The following is a 19,078-nucleotide window of genomic DNA, read 5'->3' as shown; positions in this document are numbered from 1 at the left end:
GGATCAGGTGCTATGGTGTATTATTATCTGTTCATAGATTTGCATTATTTGTAGATTTTTGAGATCGATCACTGTTCTTCATCTTCACCTTATCTTGAATATGTATTTTATACCTATTTATACACCTCACAATGGAGAGAGAGAGAGAGAGAGAGAGAGAGATGTTTATAATGATTTAGATTCTGCCTGTCGAAAACATTTTCCTATATGCAATCAAGAATAACTTGATTTTTATTTCTCAAGGGCACGTGTAATTGTTTTTGGAGTTTTGTAAATTGAATTTTGTAAAATCATAAACCAATAAACATAAGCAGCATAGATTGGATATTATCATTAATCAAAATACAAATGACGAATGACGGAAAAACTCGGGCAAGTCTACAGTTTAGATAGAGACGATTGTGGAATATAAAGGTTCTTGGAATAAATTCCTTATTAAATTACGTCTGTCGTTAAAATTATTTTGCTTCAAATGTCGGTCGAATTAATTGATAAATACAATTTTCAGAAATTGCAGTTTCTTGCAGTTATGAAATTGGATCCAAAACAGTAGTCTTCAAAAATTTATTGAAACTTATCCCCATTGTAAAAAAAAGGTAAATTGAAGTTATGTTTTAGAATATTTTTTAATGTCAGCATCTGCAGTATTGGGCTTGTTCATATTTATAGAGAGTTTCCAATGATATTTATTCTCTAATCTGGGATATACATTAATCACTAAAAATATACTTAAAATCAATTAAAGAAACATACAATGAATAAATTTATTTTCATGACAAAGAGTGTGACTAGATGATAAAAAATTTACGGACAGAACACCATTCTTATAATAATCACGTTTCCATGGTTGCTGATATAATCGTATTATTAGAGCATTAATCAAAACTGTGGGTAAAATAAACTGAGCTGAAATACTGTGGGAAATTCCAGCACCATTTTATGATGATTTTATTTATCTTCAATGCTGTATTTCAATATTAGGAGAACAAATCTCAAAGGATTTGGCATAAACGTGCCACGACACAACTTCACGGAAAAAATTGTTTGGTTTTAAGAAAACTTCTCTTTTTACATATATAATTACATAAACGTTTAAAAAAAGGGAACTCCGTTATGATAATTTCCAGACTATAGGAAATATTATCAACTGAAATGGATCAAAAGGCATTACACTTTATGACTTCACATTTCACTTATTGAGGGAAAATAAAATGGTTGTCAAAAGTATTTAGATTAGCAGTGCTTGATAAAGTGTTTGTGAAATGATTTTTAAAAAATCTTTTTGTGAAATGTTTATAGACAATGGTGGACGTCTGTGTCAAAAGGAACATCTTCAGTGTGTGACTATTATGATAATACTTATAAATGTTTTATTTTTAACATTTTTGAGGTCTGAAAAAGGAGAAGATAATGAACAGTGATCAATATCATCTCTAGGGAGAATAAACATCCACTGTCGACCGATACAACCCGCCATGAGCCTTTTGTATTCATTAGTAAACTGGAGTTATCAAACATATTCCACATATGACCCAACAACAGAATTTATCGTTATAACGACCATATAATTTGTGAATTGTGACATTACACGAAAATGTAGAAAACTCTTTAACATCAACTTATTTTTCAATAGGCTGTCTTGGATTAAAATTGATAGTTTTATGAACATGCTCTTGTGTACCGAATCAGAATGGATACAATAACTCAATATGCAGGTGATAGTAAAATATAACTACATAAATACTGGAAGTTTTCTATTGAAAAAAGAAAAACCTGAAGTCACCAAAGCACTGAAAATTTCAATACAGAAAAATAAAACTTAAAACCATTATCATATCAATAGAGGATTTGGCGTGGTAATGTTGGGTTTTTCTATGTCAGTCGTGATTCCAGTACTTTTCACCCCCCCCCCCCCCTTTTATGAACAATTGAAAAGTTATGTTCAATGTTTCATTGTATTTTCATATAATCAATTGTAAGTATCCTGTAAACAATATCGGTGGCTTATGTATTATTTCCTCTGACTTAAGTAAGCGCTGAAGAGTACAATAGAGGAGCGGCAAGTGGAATGAAAATAAAAGAATTCAACTCACACAAATGGGCAGATTCAAAAGCATTCCAGCTGGGAGGTAGAGTTTAATCAAACACTCACTGGATAAAATAATATCCGTTAGAATTCCGTGACAGCCTGCAGACTGTTTGTATTTTATAACATAAAATATCGCTTGTGATGTTAATTGGTATTGACTGCAAGCACTGAGTTGATCAGTGTAACTCGATAAGCGTGTCATTTGACCAGCGGTGCCCTGTGCTTCGACTTGTGAGTACGAAATGTCTCTTTAGTAAAAGATGGAATTTTGTGATTTTAAAAGCATCGTTTAAAAGTGAGTAAAAAGTATCTTCTTGTTGATTGATTTCTTGTTTTTATGGCGTCTTCCTTTAATTAATGACAGCATCATTGTTTCAAATAACAATGCACTTTTTAAAAAAAAAAAATTATAACAAAGGCTATCAATCTTTTAAATATAACTATAGATATAGAGATTTATCTTTATTTTAAAAGAAAACAAATTAATATAAAAAATCTATCTGAACAATTTTTCATTTCTTTTCTTGGTTTGAATAACTTGCTAGAAAACTTTTCATGATTCGATTTAAAAAACTAATCAAATCATATACAGTAATGTAAAAAAATTATCTACAAAACTTTGGATTCTCTCTTGTTGAAGAAAGAATTATAAAAAAATGTTTAATTTCAATAGTAGTTATTTTCTTCACTGATCGTGGTGCTCAATGTAACATTCAATCAAGAACTTCAAGCACTCATACAATAAGAAAAGACGTCATAATTCCATTTCCACTTTCGAATGAGAGAGGTTTGCCTTGATTTTAAATTTATAACTCCTGAGAAATGAAACAAGAAATGGACTTCCAACTGCTTAATTGCGTCATTGGATTGTCATGTATTATCAATGTGTCCTCAATTCACTAATCTTTTTTTGGAAGGGGGGATATCAGTTTATTTATATTTATGTATTTTTGAAACAATGATTACACGAATTTTGTTAGAGGTATGGGTTTGTTATAATTCTCGGTTCATACCCCCCCCCCCCAATAAGCTTTTCAGTAAACGATCTGCATTGGAAATTAAATTTATTGTGTTCCCAGATAGACTTAAGAATTATTTGGTGATATGATTTTCAAAAAATTTGTAAAAAAAAATATCTATAGTTTAATATTAATATTTTTATCAAAGGAAAATACATCAATTCAATTCCTACTTTCTCATGTTTTGTGCAGTTTTTATGAATAACATACCGTTAACTTTATATACCTGTACTTCCTGTCGATTGTTAAATAAATGTTCCAAATAAGTGCTTTTGAAAATAGAAAGGTTATTGTAGATGTGCATTATCAAAGGTCTGCAAAAGTAGTGATACTTCTGAAGCACCGAGTATTCCTCTGTTTTCAAATATTGAAAAAGGGAAGGAATTCAGCAGAGGAAAAGAGTTGGAAGGGTTAGAAAAGAAACCCCGTTTTTCTTAAAGTTTACTTACTGAGAAGAAATGTTAGCTAACTACGCCTTCCGACTCTTTTTCCTTCACTGAATTCCTCTTATTTTCAAAATATTTTGTACCATACTTTATATAGACAAAGCATATAGTGAAGTACTCAAGTGTTTCAGAAATATTACCAGAATTTACAATCCCTTGCTAATATATATCTTATATGGCTTTCTTTTTTCAAAACCATTAATTTTTAACAAAAGCAGAGAACAGGAAGTAAATTCAACAGATGGGAGGTTATCCGTGAAAACTGCATGTTTCATAAGAAAGTAGGGGGTATTGTCATACGATAAAAAATTATATCATATATATTATTATTCCAATATTTTAGATAAATTTATTACAAATAATTCTCAATAACTTTTCGGAACACTATTTCTTTAATTTATATGTGCAACTTTACATTAAATTCTGCATTTCAATAGTTGTTTTCCGTCTTTTTTGCTCCTCTATTACACCTAACATGTCATTAAAACTCAACGCACAACGAAAGAGTAAATTAATTTGCAGTTTGCATGATTATCTATTAAAATTGTATTCATTTTGATAGTTACACGGCAGCCCTTCATGTAAAGATTGCACTGCAAACCACAGTTAGTGTGGACGATATTAGTGCAGCAAAACAACAATTGATACACCGATCATTTCTGCAAATAGATTTCGATTCCTCCATGGCACCTGAACCCATCTCTAAATTTTGAGGTCCGTGTTTGCTCTGCTCCAAATTTGTGTCGATTAATTGGACTTTCGAGATTGAATACTGTTCGTTATCTTCATATTTCATTAATTATCTTCTTGTAAATCTTATATTCCACAATTTACTTTTAAATGTTTTAAAGGACGTTCAATGTCCTGGAACTTTTGAAAACCATGATTACCTTGGGCATGCTTTTCTCAATACGATTGTCACCCTGTCAGGCATCAGGTAGAGTACATTCAGAATCAGTTCAAAGCAATTTCGTTAATGAACGGAATTCGGCACTCCACACATTCAGTTACTGGTTTCACCCCTCATTAGACCATCAAACATGATTGTCAAATTATAATATCCTGATTGTTAGCTCTTAACAATATAATTGCAATAAAATTGTTCAAAACATCAAATATCTTCTCAAGATAAGTTTCTCTACTTAAGTTTGTATTTGTATATATTAAGTATAGTTGTAATTATTTTCAAAGTTTGAATATGAACGTCAACATTGTTATCCATTGCATAATTGAATTGAAGTAACGGAAATTCTTCTTCTTTTCATTTCTTTCTTTCTCTCTCTTTTCAATTCATAGTTTCGTAATTCATGTCTTGTTACCGAAATACACTCTCAGTAGGTCGTTTGACAATACCCATGAAAATAACGTAATTTTATCTCTGATTCATGTCTGAAAACAATCATGAGGACAAAACATCCGCACACAATGCTTTAATTAATGGCTTCATTTCCGAACTTGCTTTTTCAATAATTCAAATTACTTTTCAAATTATCATCCATAATGCATCTCTATGAGTAAAATATTTTTGTTAAATTAAATTAAATGTGTTTGGATCTAAACACATTAAAAGGACTCTCCACAGCACCTTTCGTGAAACTCTTTATCTGAGAGGGCAACAGATTAACCATGAATTGGATGTTATATTTCAAGTAACCTAGTCAGATCTAATACTAAACACTTACAAAGCCACACCAAAGTTCAAAGACCCTTATAGCAGCCTAGCTTAAAAAATGTATAATCGAACATTTTTTAATTAATGGGACTCACCTTTTTAATTCTAACTGAAGATCAAGGGCACCTGCTCTTTATCTATTAACATGATTAAAAATTAAGCAAAGGTAGACGTTTGTTCACATCGATAACTCTTTTTTTTTTTTGGCAACGTATTTCAAATGTTGTCTTGGTACCTATCCCACTAATATTTCCCACTGCACATACACCTCTCAAGTGATAAAATACATTGCTATCTTTTTTCATTAAGAATTGTGAGAGTTCTTATGGCTTTTTCATTGGAATTATCGTTGTTGGAAAGATAAATTTCTGAATGACTTAGTTTTTATGAATGTTTATTTATTGAAGTATACCGAATTAAAATAGTCTGATACTTTACAGTTGAAGTGAATTAGTTTTTTCTATGTCTCGACCTCAAATTGATAAGTATAATTTTACATATACTGGTATTTTTGTCTGTCATATTGTTTTCGACATAAAGCATTTGTACAATTTTTTTTCACACTATGTTATCAAATGATGCTTTTGGTCTGTGAATGAATACCCACTATGAATTGTGACCTTTGTGATGTATATGTAGGGGTGTAATTCGACCCCTGAATATGAAATAAGCAAGGATATTACGAAGCTGTTAGCTGTACAAAGTTAAAATTTCAATATTTGATTAACAAGTGCTCAATGTGTACTATAAAATAATAGCAAGATACATAATGTTCATTCCACACACGTTTAAAAACTTATGTTTTCTTTTCACATATTCAGAAATAAGTGTTAAATATGGAATATTTCAGCTTACATGTATGTGCAAGTTCTTTCTTGAAATTTTTGTGCTAGTGGTATGAATTCTTCAATAGATATTCATCCTAGCAAGTGAGTGAGCACTAGTTTGAAATTTCTTTGAATCACATTTACAAGATCTTTTTTCTTATGATACTCTCTAAAGCTACAGGAGAGGGGTGATTTAGTTTACTAGATTTTCATAAAATTTTTTCCAGCTCTGCCGTAAAGCAAATTTAACCAGCTTTCATATTCTTTGCCTGTTTAAAAAATCTGTAATATATATACCCATATTAAGACCCGCAATTACAATCATACATACCAATAAACAATACGTGAGCAAAGCAAATAAAAATGTACCTCTTCGTGTTAAAACATGAAGTAATATATAAAACTGCATCGTCTGTGATATCATTTTTCAGGCATTATAAAACATAGCTCTAACAGCAAGCCTCCGAAGCTTTCGCAATCCTTTTCTTGTTTGTTTTATAAATGGGCACCTGTATCAGGGAAGAGTCCTATATAACTGTTAACTACAGATTTACGGTTTATACATCGTTATGCCGAGATGAATTTAACTAAACACTAGTACATGCGTAATCATATTTCATCTCTAAATGATGCAGATATAGATTAGTCAAGGTTGAAAAGTTTAATCGTTAAAAAAAATGTGAATAATGAAGGTGAATTAAATATTATTCTGACGATACATAAAACTAAATATATGGCGCTTGTTATAAACTCAGTGCAAATAACAAGCGGACAGGAACAATAAGACCTGGAATTTAGAAATTTTATCTCGAAAAATAAAGATCCATATGTTACATTGCGAAAAACACTTCGTCTACTAAATGTCTTACAATATGCTAATCATAAAATTTTCATGTCAGATATATAATCTGTCTTTCAATGTTCCATTGCAAGACAATATGACCTTGTAGAAGTAACGGTGCTCTAGGTAACATACCACATGCACCATCAATCACGGAGCTGACGTGACATGCTTCCTGTTTTTTAGACTGGCGGTTATACCTTAATGATCTGTGAAAAAAAACGTACATGATAAACAAAATAATTAGAAAGCAAAATAATTAGAAAATTCGTACGCGTTAATGTTCACATATAATAATAATGGAATAATAATAATAAAAAGTAATCCTGTTTGTGACATGCTACAATCGTCCAAAAACAACGATATTCTGTTCCTATACATTTAACAATGATCAATTATCATATGCGGTTTGCAATACTTGTAACAATTTAGTTGTTTCTGTTATTTCGAGAAATGTATTTCCTCATATTTAAAAAGCAACTTATTTCACTCGCTACATAGCAGTAAAAGCTTTATTTCTATTCTCAAGTAGAGGTTTATCTTTGATTTTATGCACGATCTTAACTAAGTTAAGCTAGGTTTGAGTATCAAAGGATACGCAGAAAATTCCACAAAAAACAATCATTGTGAGAAAATGCAATAATCTGACAAAGAATTTGTACAGTTTCTGTTGAAAGGAAGATGAGCAATATTAGTTCTTATCAAAGAGATTGTAGTAAAATAGATATTGTTGGAACTACCCGTTACCATTACAGACATACTAATTTCTGTAAATACAGTCCAGATCACACAAGCTAAGCAATATTACTTTCAATCGTATTTTCTCTAAAGTGCCTATAAAATGATTGTAATTTCATCAAGTTTTAGTAATGTTTTGGATAACTATAGGCAAATGACCATGTCAGTGCATTCGGTATCTAAATATGAAACTTGTTCTACCTATCCAATGTGTATTGTTTAGAGCGAAGATTTTCAATCATTGCTGTTAGGCGAGAAATCGAACAAAACGTTAACAGAGAAGGTGCAGCTGAAAATGTCAGGAAATCAAGTTACGTGTTTATATCTAAAGTTCTACTATACCATACTAACTGTCTAATTAAACAATATTTCAACCAGAAAAAAAATGTTCATATACGATATACATATAGGAAAGTGAAAAATTAACTTTATTGTCATAGAAACACAAATTCAAGAAAACAATTATTTATACTAAAAAAAAAAACAAGAATATCGGTTAATGAATTCGACAGAAAAAAATGTAATACGTTAAATTGGTTTTTTGCATTAAATTATTTTGAGGAATTGTAATTAAATTAAACCATCTCTTCCTTGATTGATATGCAGTAATAGGAATGCTCTTTTGTGTCTACAGTAGCTTCCCGAGGCATACATCACACCCGTAGAGAGAGGAACTGGGATACTTGTTTGAGCTAATCAATATCACATTTTGTTTTTTTTTAGAATGAGTGAAGAAGGAGTTCCTGCCGGAATTTCTTTGTCAATGACTTCGTAACAGTCATTTTAGATGATATAACAGAAGAAAATAAATCTCCCGGAAGAATGGGTGACAGCGGCAATCTGACAACATTAGAAAATATCTATCCAGAAAGTGTGTCCTCGGAAATTATAATCTCGAGGAAGATTTCAAATTATTCTTACTCTGCGGGGTATGTGTCGCACGGCATAGCTTTGAAATTTACCGGAAACGAATCTCACTCAGAAAATCTCGGAAGTGATTCAATATCCCCGGAAACAATTGTTGGACTCTCCCTGTTGTTTTTTGTGATAAGTGTGGTGGGAATCTGTGGAAATTCATTCGTGGTTTGTGCGGTAGTATGCAATAAAAAGATGAGAACTTCCATGACAAATTTACTTATTACCAATCTGGCATTTGCCGACCTTCTAATCATGGTTTTTGGAATTCCGGAGACAATTCTTTTTATGTTAGAACAGGGTTGGTTATTTAACCGCACAGCTTGTAAAGTGAACCGTTACATCATGGTGACGTCATTGTATGGATCTGTACTCACTCTCATAGCTTTATGCGTTGAAAGGTGAGAGTCGAAAGAGTATAAGAAATATCATATCATAATCATTGACAAAGAGAGCTTGAGTTGTTTTAATGTTTTTGTTTGTTTGTTTGTTTTTTTTTTTTTGGGGGGGGGGGCATTTATGATTCTCGTTTCGATAGTTTTACTTATTTGAAACTTATAACCTTAGGAAATATAACACAGATACACCTCCCAATGAACATATTTTTCACTAAAAATCATTATAATGCTTGTCAGTTTGTCTCTATAATCAATGCCCAACTATATAGTGTAAGCACATTATGCCGAAATAGTGCGCGACTAAGTTTTTTTCTACAGAAAAAAATGTGTAAGCACCCATGCTGGGTATAGAACTCATGATCCTGCAAACGTCAGTCCAACGCGCTACCCTCTACCGATACGTTACGAAGTGTATTTTCAAGTATAAAAACGTAGTTTTCATACATTTGACACAAAACGAAAAATAAATGAATATCATTTCCAAAAGACTGATAACATTGACAAGGGGTTTGAAGAAAAATTCTCTAACAAATAATCGAATTAAACAATATCCTAAATTGAAAAGTAATATGAATTGTTACTTCGGAGTCATTAAATCGCTTAATGATATGACGCTTGATTAAAGAAGTTCAAGAAAATTTTCATTTAGATTTAACGTCTGCAAACAAATTTGATTAAATTGTCGTATACAAACTCGCCTCCGGCTCGTGCACCATGTGTCAAACCCTGACATAAATCGACATAGCACATCCTAATAATAACAATATTATATAAGTATATAAATCATTGAAATTCCGGTGGATAAGAACTTTAGTAGCTACAATATAACAATGAGAAAAGAATGTGTTTTAGCTGTAGAAAAAAGTGTTTTCATTGATTCGATTCTCTGAATTTGTTTGCTACAAAACATTTAACAATATCAGAAATATCGCCTATAATTCTTTCCTGTGGCTTCTGATAGAAATGAAAAAGGTAAGGATAGCGAAAAGTGATCGATCTTTAAAATCCTTTTAACAATACAAATTTTGAACAGGACAAGAAAACAACCCATGTACACACGAGAGGTAGGATCAGGTGCCTAGCAAGAGTAAAAATCCCTTGTTGACCTGTCACACCCGCCGTGTGCCCTTTATTGATCAGGCAACTGGAGAAATTTGTGGTAAAATAAGAATTAATCAATGGCCTAATAATTGGTATAAAACGTCAGTAAAATACATCAAAACGAAAGCTTGTTTTTGTAAAAGAAATCATTATTTTTATGCCCCGGAGTGAAGAATGGGGACGTATTGTTTTTGTACTGTCATTTAGCGTCCATCATCCATACGCTTGTTTTCACAGTATTTCGAGATAGTGGAAGCGTCTAGATAATTAAGACTTTCTTTCTGTCGTTCTGTCATTCTATATTTCTGTCATAAACTTTAAACCCCCTCAAAACTTTTGAAAAAAGAAGTCAGAGACGATATATTTGGTAGCTGCAGATCTGTAGCTCGATCTGAAAAAATTTGGGATGGACGACCAGAGACCTACAGTGCCACCCTTTGCAAAAAAATGTATTTATTGCATACAAAAAGAGCACTGTTTCTCGATTTATTTCTTAGTATATACATGTATATAAAAATATCACTAACCGTGTGTTCCTTACATATTCTTTTACTACTTCCACAAGAAAACTATGTGCAAGTCAGAAGCACGTTGGACCGAATTGTCTTGCCACTCAAGATGGCAGTATTATAGTCTGCGACACGGGACCTCGGTTGATACGGTCTCATCCGAAGGACCGGTCTCACCGTCCCAAAGCGGAATTCGAACCCGCGACATAAGGATCAACTCCTAACTCCTCGACTCTAAAGCAAACGTTCTAACTACTGCGCAACGCGGGCGACTACAAATAGTTATTAATTTACTCTCTTCTGATAATATGAAATATGATGATAACGATCATTAATCAAACTCAACAGTCCATTCAAACAATGCAAATTGGGAGCAGAACAAATACAGACCCCTAAAAATTTCAGAGGTGGTTTCTGGTGCTATGGAGGAGTAAGCATCTCCTGTCCACCGGTCATACCCGCCGTTTGCTCCTTGTCATGATCGCTCAAACGAAAAAAAAATCGTAAACAATTCAGCGCGAAAATAATGTCCTAACAATTTGTATAAAACAGCCACTCACCATTCGACTTAACGATATGTTGTATTTGCTAACAGATCGTTATATCGACCATAAAATTTGTGAAATGTTGACTTTTAACGAGGCTGTTGATATCCTTGAATCATCAACCTATTTGTGAATAGTTTTCATCGTTTTATAAATTGTTCTTACGTAGAACATGCTCGTGCGTATCAAATCAAATGGGAGACATAAACTCTATATGCAGGTGAAATGTTATTGTAAACTCAAATACAATACAACTGCAAATACAGTCTGTCGTAATTTTTTGTAAATACAAATTGTTAAGGTATTGTTATATCCCCGCTTGAAAAGTGGTGGTGATGGAGAGGGGGATGGGGTATGTAGTGGTGAGATGTCCCTTCTTCTGTACGACCATCTGTATGTCCTTCCCTACGTCTGTCACACTTGGGGGGGGGGGGGATCTGAGAACAGCAACTCCACCTATACCAATGAATAAAATTTAATGAGGCTTTCACAGAATCTTAACTACATAGTTTTATTGTGCATCTTCTATTTTATTTTGGTCGGGCAGATATATAGGGTTAACCATAGCAAAATATGGACACTACCATTCTTTTCATAACATAGGGAGGGGGTAACCATCTCCTATCCATAACTCCTCCTTTACCACTGAATAAAATTTAATGAAACTTTCATAGAATCTTATCATTACATAGTGTCGTTGACTCAAGACTCAAGTGAGTTTTCCTTATCGAAGGGTGTCTGTCGTCCGTTGTCTGTAAACTTTTCACATTTTCAACTTCTTCTCAAGAAACACTGGGCCATTTCAACTAAACTTGCCACAAAACATCTTTGGGTGAAGGGGTATAAATTTATTCAAATGAAAGGCAACGCCCTCTTTCAAGGGGAGATAATTAAAAATTAGAAAAAAAATTAATAGAATCTTTTATAAATCTTCTTGTCAATAACCAATGATCGAGCCAGAAAAGTTGAAACTCATGTGAAAGCTTCATTACATAATGTAGACTCAAGTTTGTTCAAATCATGACCATCAGGGCAAGGTCGGGGCCACAATAGGAAATTAACGTTTTAATTAGGATTACATTGGACTTTTTTTAAAAGAAACTTCTGAAGAAAAAACAGTAAAGCCATGATTAGTCTAATTTATCTGGCAGCATCCGTAACTGGTGTAGTTTTACGTTTGTTCAAATCATGACCCTGGGATTAGGATGGAGCCACATTAGACAGTCAAAGTTTTACATAGGAATAAATAGGAAAAAATCTTTAAAAATCTTCTCAAGAACAGTCAAACCATGATAAGTCTCATTTATTTGGCAGTATCCGCAGGTATTATAGATTCAAATTCGTTCAAATCATATGGTAACAGGGGGTAGAGTGGGGCCACAATGGGCCATCAAAGTTTTGAAAAGTAATATCTAGGAAGAATCTTTAAAATCTTACCCTTAAGAACAGAAAGCCATGATAAGTCATATTTATAAGGAATCATCCTCAGGTAGTGTAGATTCAAGTTCATTAAAACCATGACGCCCTGGTGTAGGGTAGGGCCACAATGGACGATCAAAGATTTTTAAAGGAATAAAATAGGATTTTTTGGTAAAATCTCATACTCAAGAACACCTACAATGTAAGTCATGATTAATCATATTTATATCGAAGCATCCTTCAATTGTTCATTGTTCAATTCATGACCCCTGGAAGGTAGGGAGCAAATATCTTATCAAATTTTTAATAGGAATATATAGGGGAAAATTGATTGATGGAGAACAGCAGGGCCATAGTAACTCAGGTGAGCGATGTGACCCATGGGCCTCTGTTTCTATAACATTTGGGGGGGGGGGCGATCTCTTATCCCCAGCACTATATATACTACGGAATGAAATTTAATGAAACTTTCAAAGAATCTTTATAACATAGTGTCACTGTTTTTTGTTTCAATCAGATAGATATTTGGGGTTTCTCATAGAAAAACTAAAAAGTGCCATTTTTTGTATAATATTGGGGGCACCCATCTCTTTTCCGCAACTCCTCCTACCACAAAATAAAATTTAATGATACTTTTACAAATTTCTTTTTTTTTTCATGTTATTTTTTACGATCCTGTTTTATGTATTATAATTTTTTATGTTCCTATTTATTATGTTCTGAACGGACTTTGCCATTACATTCTTTCGGGAGTGGGGGTATCATTTTGTGAGCTCGGTGCTCACAGTACTTCTTGTTTTGATACTGGATTGCCTACTGATTCCTCCGTTTACCCGATCATGATAAGGGGCTCACGGCGAGTGTAACCGGTCAATAAGGGATGCTTACTCCTCCATACTACTTAATTCCACCTCTGATACTTTTATAGGTTCGTTTTTCCCCTGCTCACATTTTGTTTTGTTTAATTAGACTTTTGAGCATGAATTCTTTTCTGCTTCACATTTCACGACTAAGGGTAGATCTTTTCTTCGAATGCAGCATTAACTTGAACGTTTTAGCTCTGAAGCTTTAGCTATATATCGTACACTGACCAAGCTGGCACATATATTGCATGCATGCACCTGGAGATGCATATCAGTAATAAAGCCTCGGATGCGTCATGTGACATATTTTCCTCAGTACAATGGCCACTGTAAAATATCTGAGAAGAGTTTCATTCCTAAGTAACCACAATCCAAAAAGAGATCAGATTTCAAAATTATGTTCCATATTAACGTACGTGCATCCAGTCTTGTTTTAGATGTGGCATGTAATGTACATGTTTCATAGTTGACGTTACTATTGTTGACTACATTACACACACTTTTTGAAAATATTCACATAACACTTAAAATGTTTTCCCCTTTAAGAAACCTATTCTCTACTTTTGGTCCTGGTCGCCCGCGTGGCGCAGTGGTTAAAGCGTCTGCTCTAGAGTCGCGGAGTAAGGAGTTGATCCTTACATCGGGGGTTCGAATCCCACTGTGGGACGTGGAGACCGGTCCTTCGGATGAGACCGTATAAACCGAGGTCCCGTGTCGCATTAGGTGCTGGCACGAAAAAGATCCTTCACTGCTCAATGGCCGTAAGTGCCGAGTATAGGACAAAATTTGCAGCTCTCCACCGGCAAGTGGTGGCGTCTCCATATGAGTGAAAAATTCTCGAGTGGGACGTTAAACAAGAAACAAACAAACAAACAAACTTTTGGTCCTGTAGAGTAATGGTCGTGGTGATTCGTTTGTATCATTGTAACATTGTTGAGTGGTTTAGCTACATTCAATTTGTAATGTTTCAGACAGAGTTTTTTGACGAATAAATGTTTTAATATGAATAATTGAAAGATTTGTTATTCGCAAGACAAAATCTGTCGGAGAGAAAATTGAAATTTAAAAAAAAATTAAGCACTAGTGCACTAAATCAGTCAGTGCAAATAGTTTTATGATCTAATATTCATGAATATACAACAGATCTAGCTACCAGCCTTATTCTTGCTATGTCTGCAGATAGAACTTCGTCTTTTATATATTTTCAACTTCCTTTGACCCATTGTATTGCAATGTGTCGTGTCCTTGAATTTGAATTTTAAAAATGAAAACTGTAATTTTGCTACAAAGGCCAAACTATTGATCCGATATCTGGGGTGTAAATAGTTGATGTTTGTTTCAGATTTTGATTTTGGTTGGTTCTTTATGACTTACCTTCAGCAGAGACCTTTTAATTTAATAACTCACCTGTGGACTTTCATGCTATGCTGACATAGCTTGCATCTTATTTTTCTGTGCTATAAAATTTAAAATTGTAAACGAGATGTGGATATACAACTTATTTATAAAGAACATGTGTGTGTGTGTGTGTGTGTGTGTTTGTGTGAGGGTGTGTGTGTGTGTGTTTAATTTTGCATAACTCTTTGAAGTAGTAAAATATTTAAAAATAAATGAGTGATCGAGTATATTGTTGATACTTTAAATTGTAAATGTCATAACCTATATACTACAATGTGTGTGGCTTACGTCAGAGAGGCAGAGAGTCTCAGTTAGAATCATTGAGTAACCTAAGTTCCTGATTATCTCTATGACTTCACCCTTCGCACTGTGTAACTTTGTAGGCATCAAATAAGCCCCTTTTAGTCTTAAAAAGATTGATCAATTATCTTACAATTTAGAAAAATATACATACCTCAGATCAATTAATGTTTATGATATCATAAGAAAGTCGATTGATAATTGGGTATTTTTCTTCAATTGTAGTTTAAACCATACATTTGTTTTGAATAGTGTGAATTACAGATTCAAATTTAAAAGAAACATTGTATTGCATGGAAATCAGTAAAAAACACACAACTCCATGCACCTAGCTTTTGCATCCAATCTTCTTTTGAATTAAAAATTTAACATTGTCAAAGCAGAAGGAACGTTTTATCTTTGAAAAACAACATTACTGGAAACATACTAATTAAAAGAAAATTACAGATAATTAGAATTCGTAAATATACCATGAAATATTTCTTCTGCTAAAAAGGAAAATGTTTTTGTTTTTGTTTTTTTTGTTTTTTTTTGTTTTTTTTTTTTTTTGCATACCATTTTAAGCATTTAAGTTTTATCTGACATTCACATTAATGGTAGAAAATATTTTTTTTATTTAACAATAATGAAGGAAACGCATTTTTGATATTCTCTGAAATATCCTTGCCAAGATTGTTTAACTGCCATTTAAAAAGGTCATGCTGCCTCTCACAAGATATAGTCTTTCTGCTGGAGAGATCTACAGACGCCTGTTTTCTAAGATTCTTAATTTAATCATCAGTTTTGCAATTAACAATTGTCAATTCCAGACTGCAGTCCTCGGGGTTTGACATGAATGTTCTTAGAATGCACTGTTAGATAAAATTGCTCGTGAAAACAGTTCAGTGTACTCAATAACTCATCTAAACCTGCATGATTGTCATAAAAACTGAAGTAAAATATAACTATTGCTCTGAAAAAAAAGACAAATTTACCCTAGTACATTCACAAAAACATCTGATAAATCTTTGGAACAAGTTCCATAAGCAATTACTAAGCAATGATGCAAAGTACCATACTTTGATTGATTATTATACGAGCAATTTCAGTTACATATAAATAATGATAATAAATAACAACAAATCATTTGCCATCTGCAATGAGGGAATTGTTCCTCACATGGGTAACTGACTACTTAACAGCATAAAATGTAAGGAAGTATAGGGATTTAAAAGACGGTATAGCAGAAATTACCTTCAACATGAGAGTCTATGCAATTAATTCGCGAAAGTCAAACGACTTTAGGTATGTAAATGTCCATAATTACAGTAAAAGAAAAACGTGTTTATTATAACAATGAATATCAAACAGAATTTTCTTTAAAATGTTCTTACACCCTGTACATGTAACATAGCAAGTGAGAAATCTCAACCATTACTTTAAAAAATATATATGCAAAACTAGGCTTGTAACAGCATGGTTATGATTGTATCCCCCGCTTGAAGAGAAGGGTTTATAGTGATAGGGGTGTCCGTCCGTTATACTGGGGGTAGCCACCCCGCAACTCCTCTTCCACCACTGAATGCACTTTTGTGAAACTTTCACGAAACTTTTATTGCATAGTGGCATTATAATTCTCATAAGTTTCAGTCTGACATATATATGGTGTTTCCCCTAATAAAACATGGACACTGACATTCTTTCTATGATATCTGGGCCAAATTGGACTACCCATCTCTTATCCGCAACCCCTGCTATACAACTGAATGCAATTTAATGAGGCTTTCAAATAATTTTTATTACATAGTGCCATCGTGCCCCTCCTATGTTACGTTTTGATCGGACAGATATTTGGGGTTTCCCATAGCAAAGAATGAACACTGCTATTATACTCGATAAAAGGGTACTGGTTTTCTTATTACAATTCCTCCTAAACCCCTTACTGAAAAATCAAACTTTCATAAAATCTGATTTATTTTCTGTCAAGAAATACACTTTGCCATTATACTTAAATGCGAGCGGGGGTATCATTTTGTGAGCTCAGTACTAACAGTACCTCTAAGTATATAACCATCTTATAGTCATTTCGCAACTCATATATATCGGAATTTTTCAACAAATAGTAACTGTATAGAAATACAATTATTTCAATATACTAGTTTTTACACTACTTTAAGAATTGTAACTAAGGTATTAAATTTAATAAATAAGAAAAAAATCCCGTAAATTAATGAAAGGAAATTTCAGAAGTCTCGATGCCATATACATCATCTTCCTATCGTATATGTGATTGCTCATGCCTGTTCTGAATTTATTTATTTATTCATTTTTTGCTTTCAGATACGTGGCAATCATTCACCCTATCAAGGCGCACATCGTGTGTAACAAAAGAAGAATCGTGTTTGTATTGGGTTGTATTTGGCCGTGTGCCTGTCTGGCTGGTTTACCCACTCTTATATTTAATGAAGTCGTCCAGGGCGACCCTAGGATACCTATTGTATACTGCATGATAATCTTTCCGGACGATCACATGTTCTATTTTGTGTTATTTAAATATATAGAATCAGTGTTATTTTACTTCTTGCCACTAGTAATCCAAGTGACGTTGTACATCTTTGTGACGAAACACTTGTTTGTTGGTTCGGAAAGACTTCATCGACGCGTGACGATACGTCTGGTGAATGGTTCTTCGCTTGAGCGATTTTCAGAAGCTCTACAGGCGAGAAGGGGTGTGGTGAAAATGTTGATATCAAGTGTTGTTGTATATTTTCTGAGTTATCTCCCTCACCAAGTCCTCCTCATCTCCAACACTATCTCACCACAGACTTTTCATCATAACTTCGCATATCAGGTCTTCGTTATGATAATCGCTAACGTCAACTCAGCTGCTAACCCGGTTCTTTATTCTATTTTTAGTCAAAATTTTAGGCAATGTTTTAAATTCATAATCTGTAGATGTTGTCAGAATAATCACCACCAGGTCAAACCGAGGCGACAACCGACCCTGACCTCTAACACATCACGTGTTTGGCGACAAGCAAGTTATGTCTCCGCCACTACAGAAATGTAAATATAAGCTTTTTAAAGTTTTTTTTTTTGTCTTTGTTGTTATTTAAATAAAAATAAGTGTTTATAATAAATTATTTCTCTGAACTTGTATCTCTTTGTTCTGTTGAATTTTTTCTTATTTATGAAAAATCAGAACTTTACATCAATTAAAATGCCATTTTATCAAGTAGACAAGGATATGATAAGGGATGACCTTAAGATTGAGTGCGTCATTGTGTTGAAGTTTCACAGTATTGCTGTTTTGTTTACTATTTTGATTTTCTCTATTTTAAAAGATTACCTCCAGTTTAATGGTTTGAACTTACATGGAAGTTAATATTTTATCACAACGATATCCCCCATATCCAAACACCTGTGTAAAATGTTATCATTTATGTCTACGTTTTACCAAGAGTGTTCGATTACTAGAACTGCACTAAAAAATCACTGAACATAACAACATTATTGTGTCGGTATTCCTTCCTTATATTTCTTGATTATAGTTTTCATATCTTTTAATAACATACCACAGATATTCAACTTTTCTTAAATATCGAAGAGAACATGGACACACTTACATCGCCTTTTTCTTTATTTTTTTAATTTTTTTTAATTTAGATATATTTTACAAACAGCTTTAATTTGATGATTTGAACTTACTTGAAAAGTAAAGAAAAGTAAAGTAAAATATATATATATATATATATATTGATTAAGCTCTCCTCAAATCGATGACACCTAAATTGATGATGTCATTCTGTTGACGTTGACATGCCGAAAAAAGGGTTTTCGTTGACATAAAATATGAAAACTGGATTTTTATGGTCTATTGCGTGTTTTTGACATATGTAACAATCTTTTGGAGATTTATTTCATAGAAAATTTTGACAGGAAGTTGAATACTTCAAGAATATGGACCTATGAATCATGAATCCTATACATATCAATTATCATGATTTTGTGTGATGTGC

The 19,078-nt window shown here is 33.0% G+C and overlaps 1 protein-coding gene across 1 annotated transcript; it reads left to right on the top strand.

Annotated features, from left to right (window-relative positions):
- The first annotated feature begins 2,136 nt into the window (after positions 1–2,136).
- Positions 2,137–18,206, top strand: LOC133183269 (neuropeptide receptor 15-like). The gene is made up of 3 exons (XM_061318230.1): positions 2,137–2,384; positions 8,356–8,948; positions 17,400–18,206. The coding sequence occupies exons 2-3, from the start codon at positions 8,455–8,457 to the stop codon at positions 18,127–18,129; spliced, it is 1,224 nt and encodes a 407-aa protein (XP_061174214.1). The 5' UTR covers positions 2,137–2,384; positions 8,356–8,454; the 3' UTR covers positions 18,130–18,206.
- The last annotated feature ends 872 nt before the right edge of the window (positions 18,207–19,078 follow it).

The sequence above is a fragment of the Saccostrea echinata genome, unplaced genomic scaffold, assembly GCF_033153115.1.
Source record: "Saccostrea echinata isolate AGI-Se365-2 ecotype Australia unplaced genomic scaffold, CSIRO_AGI_Sech_v1 ptg000009l, whole genome shotgun sequence".
Classification (NCBI taxonomy): Eukaryota; Metazoa; Mollusca; class Bivalvia; order Ostreida; family Ostreidae; genus Saccostrea; species Saccostrea echinata.
This window is presented reverse-complemented; position numbering and strand designations above follow the sequence as displayed.